Source organism: Dipodomys ordii, unplaced genomic scaffold (genome assembly GCF_000151885.1).
Source record: "Dipodomys ordii isolate 6190 unplaced genomic scaffold, Dord_2.0 Scaffold200, whole genome shotgun sequence".
Lineage (NCBI taxonomy): Eukaryota > Metazoa > Chordata > Mammalia > Rodentia > Heteromyidae > Dipodomys > Dipodomys ordii.
Genome location: NW_012267416.1, coordinates 2,109,525 through 2,122,167, shown reverse-complemented (window position 1 = coordinate 2,122,167; position 12,643 = coordinate 2,109,525). Strand labels below are relative to the sequence as shown.

Sequence of the window (12,643 nt, the reverse complement as noted above, 5' to 3'; positions counted from 1 at the left end):
AGACTTTCCAGTAGGAAGAAAGGTGAAACAAGACCTGTGAGTAATTTTCTGAAAATGTTAGAAGCTAACCAGCTCTCATGTTCATGCACAGTGGGCAAACGTTAACACAAACACAGAAATATTTAACACTTATCTCTGTCCTATAACTCGATCAGATTCTTGTTTAGTTTTTCCTTCAGAAGTGAAATTGAGATGGCTTCTGTGATATTTAGTGGCACTCTCTGTGGAGGTTTGTCCCTCAGCCTAACATATATTCACCACATGAAGATGTCCTTTGGGGTTAATTTTTCTCCCAGCTAACAGAACTAGAATCATATCAGTAATTGACTCTGGACATCTCTTGGGACTTCTTTGTTGAGCATGATTTCAATTGTTGTATATCTGGAAATTAGAGTAGTGAGAGTAGGAAAACCTCATATGCAGAGTGGGGAGAATGAGGAAAGGGTGATACTGATCAAGATGCATTCTGTACACTAGTTAAGTTAGAAGCTCTTTGTGCAGTTATTACAGATAATTTTAAATTGTAAATGAGGAGCTGAGTTTAAATATTTTCTTTGTTTAGCAAACAGAACTATAATAATGTATTCTGAAAACATAAAATGATTATTTCTAAATTAGGATTCTTTTTTCTGGTTATAATTTAGATAATGTAAAGGATTATTTAATTATTATATAATTCAGATAATGTAAAGGATATTTTTTCTGGTTATAACTTAGATAATGTAAACGACATTAAATATACCTTATATCCATGTCTATATTTTAGCATATTTATTAGATTACATTAGGTATATACAGGAATATTCTTTGTTTTTACAACTGTACACATATTGCCAATATATTTTAATCAATTTCTCTCTTTCTGCAACTCTCCTGTTTACCTCCTTTATTGAAACAATTCAGCAAGTGTCTTTATCATGTGTTCATATTTCCACAAAATCTATTTTGTCTATACTCAGAATATATTTCAAAATTTCAGAATATATTTCAAAATTTTCCCTCTTCTATTTGTCTCTATCTCTGTTCCTAACTCTTCCTAAATAGTTCGTTAGTTGAATTTTCATCCTGTGTTTATCTGAATCTAGTTATGTAACAATGTATGCATATCCTTAGTAGCACTTATTGTTTATAAATTTATAATTGCTATATGCTAGAACACTCACTGAAGCACATAATATTGGTTAAATGTATAGCCTTTGCTAATTTTAAGTGGTGGAACAGTGTTTTGATACAAGTAAAAATTATACGTAGAATCCTAGTATCCTGTTGTATTAAATAAAAGGAAAATACACAGAATTCTAATGTTTTGTTCTATTTGATTGGTATCCTCCCCCAATCTAAGAAGTTATAGCAATAAGTTCTGCAAACACATGAGCAATCTATTGCTTTGTCTACAATGAGTCTTTTTGCTATTACCTGAACAAAATGATGGGTTCCATTGTGACATTTTTATATGTGCTAGAATATGCATTGATGATATTTAGTATCATTCTCTTTTTCCCTAACCACATCTCCCATCTGAATCCATTTCTATGCCATAGTAATTTGCTTTCTAACTTCCTGTCTTTTCATCTAGATTTTGTACATGAGAGAAAGCATATAATTTCTTCAAATTTCAAGTCTGTACTGTTCTCAATATCAGGAGAAGATCTGTAGAAACTAATAAAGAGAATCTTTAGTTTAATATGAAAACCTGGAAATAGAGCAGGAAAAAATTTAAAGTTTGGTCTCAAGTGTTTATAATTATACATTTTATAAGAACATCATTTTAAGCATTTAATAAAGATATTTTACAAGAGTATTAAAAAGTAGGGATTTGCATCTTTTTGTTTCTACACATAATGGACTCAAAACTGTTGGGATTGATAAAATTAGTCATTATGGCAACTTGAATATATTATCAAAAAATAAATATAACCTTCAGTCGTCTTATTTCCTAACCTCTGCCTAAACTTTAAGTCAAGATGATCTACTTTAAAAATACCCATCGAATTTTAACTGCTAGTCTGAGGAATTTTGCCAAACTAAATAAAGCTGTTCTTTATGATACTTATTAAGAGATTAATGATGAGTGATATATGTCTGTCTTTTGCAAGTCCAAAGGCAAAAATAAAAGATGAAGAAATTTGAGCTGCATCGTTATTTTACTTATGAAGTCCGCATGACTCTTCTTATATACTATATCTAGCAAAAGTATTTACAATTATAATATTACATGTGCCCATAAGTAATAAATATAAAATGCCAAAATCATTCAATATATGCAAATCAATTAATATAATTCATCACATCAACAAGAGCAAGGATAAGAACCAAATGGTTATCTCAATAGATGCAGAAAAAGCATTTGACAAGATCCAACACCTCTTTATGATGAAAGCTCTGGAAAAACTAGGAATCCATGGAACATTCCTCAATATAATAAAGGCTGTATATGACAAACCTACAGCCAGCATTATACTTAATGGCAAAAAGCTAAAGTCATTTCCTCTAAATTCAGGAACAAGTCAAAGATGTCTGCTCTCTCTACTCCTCTTCAATTTAGTATTAGAATGCCTAGGTAGAGCAATAAGACATGATGCAAACATAAAGGCGATCCAAATAGGAAAAGATGAAGCAAAATTCTCCCTCTTTGCAGATGTCATGATCTTGTATTTAAAAACCTCATGGACTCCACTCCCAAGTTACCTGAGCTGATTTGAAACTTTGGCAAAGTAGCAGGGTATAAAATTAACCCTCAAAGATCAATGCCTTGGACTGGGAAGGTGGCTCAGTGTTAGTGCTTGCCTTGAATGCATGAGGCCCTGGGTTTGATTCCTCAATACCACATAAACAGAAAAAGCCAGAAGTGGAGCTATGGCTCAAGTGGTAGAGCACTAACAGTGAGTTGAAGAGTTGAGGTACAGCACCCGTGCCCAGAGTTCAGGCTGCAGGACTGACCCCAAAAAAAAAAAATCAATGGCTTTCCAGCATGCTAATTATGAGAAGAGCATGGCTGAAATCAAGAAAGCAACTCCTTTGTATTAGCCACACAAAACAATAAAACACATAGGCGTTAACTAAAGAAGTAAAGGACCTCTATGATGAAGACTTTAAAAACCTGAAAAAGGAAATTAAAGCAGAATGAAGGAAGTGGAAAGACCTCCCATGTTCCTGAATTGGGAGGATCAACATCATGAAAATGGCAATACTGCCAAAGGCTATCTACAAATTCAATGCAGTTCTTATCAATATCCCAACCTCATTCTACAAGGAAATATTAGAAGCAACCCAAAAATTAATATGGAACAATAAAAGACCCCAGATAGCAAAAAAACAGTCGTTAAAAGAAAAAACAGTGCTGGAAGAATATCAATACCAAACTTCAAACTCTACTACAAAGCCATAATAATCAAAGCAGCTTGGTACTGGCACAAGAACAGACATTATGACCAATGTAATAGAACTGAAAACCCAGAAATGAACCCACAGACCAATAGCCACCTAATCTTCAATAAGGGAGCTAAAAAAAATAGAATGGAAGAGACAGCTTCTTCAATAAATGGTGCTAGAAAAAATGGTTAAACACCTATAGAAAACTAAAGCTAAATCCTTATAAATCACCCTGCACCAGAATCAACCCCAAATGGATTAAAGACCTTGAAGTCAAAGCAGACACCCTGAAAATATCACAGGAAGGAATAGGAGAAACTCTAAGGCTCCTTGGCACAGGGCAAAAGTTTCTTAATAGAGACCCAGAAAAACAACAAATCAAAGAAAGGTTGGACAAATGCATGAAACTGCAGAGCTTCTGCATGGCAAAGGACATAGCTAGCAAGATAGAAAGCCCACGGATTGGGAGAAGATCTTCACTAGCTATACAACCAACAAGAGTCTCATATCTAATATATATTTGGAACTCAAAACATTGAATCCCTCAACAACAAATCCTTAAAGAAACAACTGCCCAATAAATAAGTGGGCTAAAGACTTAAAGAGAAACTTCTCTGAAGAGGAAATAAGAATGGCCAATAGACACATGAAGAAATGCTCAACTTCTCTAGCCATCAAAACCACATTGAGATTCCACCTCACCCGAGTTAGAATGGCTATAATCAAGAACTCTAGTAATGCTGGAGGGGATGTGGCCAAAAGGGAACCCTACTGCATTGTTGGTGGGAGAGTAAACTTGTTCAAACACTTTGAAAAGCAGTTTAGAGTTTTCTCAAAAAACTACACATAGAGTTCCCCTATGACCCAGCAATCATACTTTTAGGCATTTACCCCAATGATCACAAACAAGGCCATTCTAAAGCTACCAGCACAACTATGTTTATCACAGCATTATTACCATAGCTAAGATACAGAACCAACCTAGATGCCTTTGAGTAGATGAATGGATCAAGAAAATGTGATATACATATATATATATATATATAAATTCTATGACTCCATCAGAAAGATTGACACTGCTCCATTTATTATGAAATGGGAAGACTTGGAAAAATTATATTAAGTGAAGTTAGCCAGGCCCAAAGAAACATAGGTCCCATGGTTTCCCATATTTACAATAACTACTATATGTCTAGGACAAGTAGAAGAGGTCAAAAGCTATGTACACATGACCATATAAGATGATGCTAAGTGAAATGAACCCCAAGATAGGGACACAAGAGGTTTTTATCTTTCTTGCTGTTGTCTTTAATGTATTTATAATGTACTATGTGATTTTTTTGTTTCTTTTCTATGTTCTTCCCCCATGGTTTAACCCCTGCTTTCACTGTATTTGATTCTGTTGCCCTGCATCTTGTTTATACATTTTTCTAATTTGGGGAGAGGAAGGGAAATAACAAAATGCTGAAATAAGGACACAGGTTGGCCCATTGTACCAATGAGATGTACAAGACACTATGTTGAAAACCAACTTTACAATTTCAGGGGGGTGGGGAGGGAGGCGTTGGGGAGGTGGGGAGTGAAGGGATGGTAGGGGAAAAACAGAGGAGGTAGCAATGCTCCATAAAAAATGTACTCATTACCTTACACATATAACTGTAACCTCTTTGTACAGTATCTTTACAATAAAAATATATACTAAAAGTAAAAAATAATAAAAATAAAAGAAATGAATTGAAGATGACAACAGGAAATGGAAAAATGAAAGATTTCCCATGTTCATGAATAGGTAGAGTTAATACCATGAAAATAGCCATACTGCCAAACATGATCTATGACTTCAATGTATTCTCCTTCAAAATCTCAAAGTCATTCCCAAGATGGAGAAAACCATCCAAAAATTCATATGGAACAACAAAATAACCTCAAAAAGCTAAAGCAATTCTAGGCAAAAAAGACAATACTGGCAGTATCACAATCCCAGGCTTTTAATATCTATAGCCATAATATAAAAAACTATAGTTATAATAACAAAAACAGCTTGGTACCAGCACAAAAACTGGCCCAAAGATCAACACTACAGACTAGAATAAAGCCATGTACTTAGAGTTATCTTATATTTGACAAGTATATATGGTGGAAAAGAGATGGCCTCTTCACTAATTGGTGTTGGGAAAATGGGACATTCATATGTACAAAACTAAAATTTGATCCCTTTTCATTACCATGCACCAATATCAACTCAAGGTGAATCAAAGACCTCAATATCAAACCTGACACTTTGAATGGAATAGGAGAAACATTGGGAAACATTATAGGAATAGGTAGGGACTTCTTGAATAGGACACAGCAAATGGGAGAGAGATTTGTCAAATAGGGTTACATTAAAATAAAGTTTTTTCACAGCAAATGTCATAGTTACTAAACTAGAAAGATAGCCAACAGACTGAGAGAAAATCTTTACCAACATTATATCTCATACAGGTCTAATATACAAGGAGCTCAAGATATTAATCCCTCCCCAAACTAATTAACTAATCAATATGTGGACAAAGGAGCCAAAGAGAGACTTCGAAGAAATAAGAATGTCAAAGAAACATATGAGGAAAGGCTCATCCATCCATGAAGGAAATGCAAGTCAAAACACCCCAGTTTAGATTGGCCAACATTGAAAATTTGAACAACAAATGCCAACAAGTATGTGAGGATAAAGGAACCCTATTCAATGTTGGTGGGAATGTAAATTAGTACAACTTGGGACAGGGAGGTTCCTCACAAAACTATACATAGAATTTCTCTATGACACAACTATACCACTCTTGGGCATATGTCCAGAACATTACAAGTCAGGATATGGCAAAGGCACTTGCACATTCATGTTCACTGCTGAACTATTCACAATAGTCATGTTGTGGAAAAAGCCCAGATATGCTACAATAGATGCATGGATCAAAATTATGTAGTATATATACACCATAGAATTTTACTCAACCATTAGAAAGAATACTAGTATGTCATTTGCAGGGAAATGGATAGACCTAGAATAAATCATATTAAGTGAAGTAAGCCAAGCTCAGAGAGACAAAGGACATAGGTTTTCCCTAATATGTGGAAGCTAAATCTAAAAATGGGGTGATATATATATATATATATTTATATTATATATATATGGGACTATAGGCATTCATACACTAACAGTCATACTAAAGGAGGATAGTCTAAGGGAAGGAATACAAAGGCATAACTCGTGTGAACATGTAAAATACTATTTATTAAAATGAATTCTGGGAAATGAAAACATTCCCGGTTTTGTTGTTATTTTTGGTGGTGGTGGTAGTGTTTGTTTTTGCTCTTTTTTTGTTTTTGTCTTTCTACAAGTAAGGGCAGGACACAAAAATGGATGGAGGAAAGTCAACAAATGCAGTTATGGTATTCACTATACACTATGTGAAAAATGAAATATACAACTTGTAGGCAGGGACAGAAAGGGGAAACTGGAATAAAGTGAAGGAAGGAGTGACATTGTACAAGTGGAATTATATTCATTACTCATTACCTGATTTATGCAACTATAACCCTGTGGATATTAACTCTATAATGACTATTTTTTAAAAGTTCATTTAATTGTTTATCTAAATAAATAATCTTTGAATAAAAAATTGTATTCCTTAACTGATTTATGAAAGGATAACCCTTTGTACAACATCTTAATACTAGCAACACATTCATATTTTTTAAAAATTAAAGTTAATTATCAATTCTAATTTGCTCAGTGTAAAGACTGTAAATTAATTTTCCTTCTATAATTATTAAACTAATTATAACTTCATATTTATCAAATAATATTAAAATGATTATGTTGTCAGAAATCAATAATCATTTTCTGTAAGTATTCTCAATTATACACCAACCACAACTTCAATTAGTAGAAAGTTTACATGACTATTACACTTTGAGAACTCATGATTCCACTTAAATGAGAGAAGTTCTCTTCTGAACTCAAGGGAAACAAACATATTTATCTTAATAATTCCCCTGGAGATTAAGATCTCCAGCCTGAATCTTATGTAAGTGTCCTCTGTGTCCCTCTTGTTACATTTACTAACCCAAAATCTATTTTCATGTCTTTATGACAGGTTAAAAAATCTGTCAGGTTAAAACTACTCCAACTTATATTCAGAGTTTCACTGTGTCTACATTTCTTTGAAGAAGCTATTCCTCATTCCTAACTGGTAGGTTTAAATAGCAATGCTAAGAACACATTATACTTACATACTTTAATAAAAGAAAAGACATTTTACATGGGTTATATAATTGAATGGAATATAATTTTCTAATCACAAAGCCAATATTAAAAAATAGGTTTGGGAAGTGGGGCTGTGGCTCAAGTGGTAGAGCGTTCGCCTTGAGCTGAAGAGCTGAGGGACAGTGCCCAAGCTCAGAGTTCAAGCCCCACAACCGACCAAAAATAAATAATAGGTTTGACCAAAATGAATATGGAAAATAATATTTAATGGCAGCAGAAACCTATGATGAATAAAAACCTATAGTCTGAAGTATTAGTTTTACAGTTTGAGCTTGAGTTTTGGAGATAGAAACCTGAATTAGTTTAATCCACATGATACATAAGAAAAATATAAATTGAGCATGATAAAATAATTTAATATTATTTTCTTCCTTAGTTAAATTAACATTTGTGACAAATCTGATATTCAATAAAACTTCAGATTAAAACTTGGAATGTATTCAGTTATTTTAATTAAGAATTACTTTGGTAATTTATGTTTTACTTTTCTTCAGGGGATAGTTATGGAATATCATGAGTGATAAATGATTGATTTAAAGTCATTTGTATATATTTTTAACAATACCAATCTACTTACCTTTTGATTGGTACTACTAACATCCTCCTTTTGTTAATCTCTCAACATACTAGTCTTATTATTCTAAATCCTCTATTTTTTTTTTTTTTTTTTTTGCTGGTCATGGGGCCTGAACTCTGGGTCTGGGCGCTGTCCCTCAGCTCTTCAGCTCAAGGCTAGTGCTGTACCACTGGAGCCACAGCGCCACTTCCGGCTTTTTCTGTTTATGTGGTGCTGAGGAATCGAACCCAGGGCCTCATGCTTGCAAGGCATGCACTCTACCGCTGAGCTACCTTCCCAGCCCCAGCCTCTAATATTTTTATATAGACTAAAATATGTATTATTGTGATTATGAATGTTTTATTATGTGAGAAAAAAATTTTGGTGCATTATTTTAAATTTGATATATTATTTTAATACAAAAAATATCTATACTCATTTTCCAGTTTTTTGACTTTTCACTTTTCATATTGCTCAGTGATAAAGTTTCATAAAAAACATAACAATTCTCATGATTTATAGAAATATGAGTGCTCTGTTTATACATTAAAAAAACTGTTATACTTTTCCACATACAGTAACTTGGGTAGCTCAGTGATCGTTTGGAAATACATTGACTAGTTAACATAGGCACACATGGTTGACATCATTTTAGCTTCCTTTTCCTAAGCAAGAAATTATAATTGAAAGGAATATTATCATTTATTTATTTTAAAAAATCACTTGAAAACCTTGCTATGCTTTTCCCACAGCAAAGATCATTCATTACATTCTCAAACAAAATTTTTTCTAGAACAAATCTAATCACTACTGATCCAATTTTAGGAAGTAATAATCTGTCATTTTATGTCTTTCTGATTCAATTATATAAACATACTTCTATTTTTCCATTGAGGTTTAAACTACTTCTATTTTTCCATTCCAGTTTTCTTATTTACAGGTCTGAGTAAAAGAACATCTTTTGAAAATATTTAGTATTTTATCATATAAAATTGCAGTTATGAGTAATTTTATCAACCTCAACAATTTTCAGTCTTTATAAATAGAAATGGAAAGATATAAAATTTTGGGAATTTTAATATTGTTATAAAACACTCTTAGAAATACTAATTAATGTTATTATTTGCTTTAAAATATGCAAGTATGATTATGAAAAACTAAAATCTTATAGGTTTAAATATTCATTTCTGATGTTGTATTACAAGTTTTAAATATTAAGCTAACCACTTACTTTACCTTACAGGCCAATGAAGAAAGCAGTCTTGTGATTTTTCTCCTGTTAATATTATGGTGAAAATTACATGGTTTTGAAAATAATTTCATATGTAGTGTGCAGATGCATTACTACATGGATGGAGATTCCAGAGATGAAAATAATTTTTTAGGATTCAAAACTGTGTAATTATGCAAAGCATATTAAACAGAGCACCATAGTTTAATCACTATTAACATATTGTTACAATCAAGAAAAATGAGATTAATTAAAAAACAAAATTTAATAAATGTAAATACACACACCAAATATATATTCAACAAAATATACAGTTTATTTGATACATTCTATCACTTAAAGCCTTTTTATAATCCACATGATTAAATACTTGGTTTATTTTATTATTACAAAAAAATTCAATATTCTGAGGAGTTACCAAATTTTCTTTATTAATCTTTAGACCTTGATTAGAACTTTAGTTTTTAGATAATTTTATTCAGATATGTTTATTAAAGAAAGCCTTCTTATTATTGATAAACTCTTAAGCCAAACAATGAAAAGTCAGTCTAGCATGGCTTGATTCATAAGTAAGACTTCTAAAGAGAAAAATCAAATAACAAAATATCCACATGAAAACTAATGCATGATCCATAAGTGAGCTAATGGTTTCAGGTTACTGTGGGAAAGTATGGAGTACAAACATCAGGATGAATGAACTTGGATGTAAGTTTTAAGTCCTTGTGCACAGTTTCAATGCATCTGAGGAGTATACTGGGAACAAAGATGGGATGATCTACATTTAAGAGTCAAGCAAACACAAATACTAGTACCAAAGTCTTGGTGGTTGTAGAAGACCTATATTTGTAAAGCATCCAAAGTGACATTAAAAAAAGCCAGAGACTGAATAGAAGAGCCCAGGAGTGTTTCTCAGATTAATTACAACTTTATTCCAGAAGAAACAAAAACCTCAACACTAAGTAAGATTTACTTCCTCACTCAAGAATTCCTAAAATGGCAATTAAACTATCTGAAAAGGACCGGTATAAATATACAATAACTAAATCTTTAGGATTAAATGAAATTACTACCATTACTTTTTTTAAAAGGTAGGTGAAATATACTTTAGCTTATAAAAGAGTACTAAATGAATTCACTTACAAAATGTTTGGTTGTGTCCAAAACCAGTGGTTCAAGTCAAGAACCAGTAGCCTCTAGCTACACAAAAGGCTGAGATCTCAGGATTGCAGTTTAAAGCCAGCTCCTGCAGAAAAGTGAGAACCTTATCTTTGATTAACTACCAAAAAAGCCAGAAATGAAGCTGTGGCTCAAGTAGTAGAATGCTAGGCTTGAACAAAAAATCTAAGGGACAGAACTCTGGACCTGAGTTCAAACCCTAACATCAACACACAAATAAATATAGAAAATTTGTTTTATAATTTAGCTCATGCGCTTATGTGGATACTTTATACAAGAGGGAAGAATGAGTAACAGGAACCATAAAATTCAATGGTTATGTTCTTCACTTAGACTTAACAGTAGTTTGACTTGCTTTATTTATTGATCAAACTGGACTCTGATCATGAAATTATAATAGAGACAGGTACATAAGGGAATATAATACATATCTGAACATCAGATGTTCACAATTTGATAATAAATTTCTCATTTTTATGCCTTTCTGACAGAAAAAGTGTAGTACTGCCAATGCGATTTACACTAATTAAATGGCATTATTCTGCATAAATGTCCAATTTCTCTTTCTGTAGCAAAAATATTCTCTTTCTGTATGTCCATAATTTGAAACCTACTACTTATTAACTTATCTTGTTTTCCAGATTTTCTTTCTTTAAAGGCTCTTTGAAAAAACAGCATCTAGATGGATAGAAAAAACAGCTCAATGATATCTGAGTTTGTTTTGTTAGGGCTCACCAGCAGTTGGAAACTTGAAATTTTCTTTTTTTGCATATTTTTGGTGGCCTATGCAGCAATCATGGCAGGGAATCTACTCATTGTTCTCACTGTAACCTTTGACTCCCAGCTCCATTCAATACCAATGTACTTCCTCCTGGGAAATCTCTCCTTTCTTGATATGTCTCTTTCTACAATAACAACCCCTAAGATGGTGACAGATTTCCTCAGGGAGACTAAAACTATCTCCTTGTGGGGTTGTATGACTCAGATGTTCTTCCTCCACTTCCTAGGGGGAAGTGAGATGACTCTTCTCATAGTCATGGCTGTTGACAGGTACATTGCAATATGCAAACCTCTTCACTACACAGCCATCATGAACCACAGGGTGCTGGTGGGATCTGTGCTACTGTCCTGGGCTGTTGGTTTTGTGCATACAATGAGCCAGATGGTCTTCACTGTCACCTTGCCATTCTGTGGCCCCAATGTAGTGGATGACATATTTTGTGACCTTCCCCTAGTATTGAAGCTTGCCTGCACTGAGACCTATGTTCTGGAGTTGCTGGTTATTGCTGACAGCGGTCTGTTGTCTTTCATCTGCTTCATACTCTTGCTCATTTCCTACACTATCATTCTGGTAACTGTGCGCAGTCGCTCCTCAGCAGGACTCTCCAAGGCTCTGTCTACACTGTCTGCTCACATCACGGTGGTGACGCTGTTCTTTGGGCCCTGCATTTTCATTTACATTTGGCCATTTAGTAGCTTCTCAGTGGACAAATTTCTTTCTGTATTTTATTCAGTTATCACTCCCTTACTAAATCCTGTTATTTACACTCTGAGGAATCAGGAGATGAAATCAGCCATGAGCAGATTGAGGACAAGACATGTGAGCTCCAGACAGACCTCATAGAGAAGAGTAAACATGAAGACTTTTAGTGAAAAATCCTGTAAATTACATTTGAAATTAGGTTGCCAGTTCTTTGTTTTGTTTTGTAGATTTTTTTAATAATTATATTGTACACTGAAATTTTCAAGTATATTTTCTTATTGCATTTGTATAACATTCATGTTGCAACAAAGTTATATTCACAGAAATTCAATTGTACTTTTTAATGTGAAAGAATGTAACAGAAATTGTTCTTTATATTTAGAAATCCAGAAATTTCTTAAAGTATCCTTTTTAAATAAAGAGAAACAATAGTTTAAAAAAAAACAGGTGCTCATGGCTCATCCCTGTAATCCTACATATTCGTGAGGCTTTAACCTGAGGATCACAGTTTGAAGCCAG

At 33.2% G+C, this 12,643-nt stretch overlaps 1 protein-coding gene across 1 annotated transcript; it reads left to right on the top strand.

Annotated features, from left to right (window-relative positions):
• The first annotated feature begins 11,323 nt into the window (after positions 1-11,323).
• LOC105999782 (olfactory receptor 4L1-like) lies at positions 11,324-12,265 on the top strand. Its single transcript, XM_013034902.1, has one exon. The coding sequence runs from the start codon at positions 11,324-11,326 to the stop codon at positions 12,263-12,265; it is 942 nt and encodes a 313-aa protein (XP_012890356.1).
• Positions 12,266-12,643: the final 378 nt, after the last annotated feature.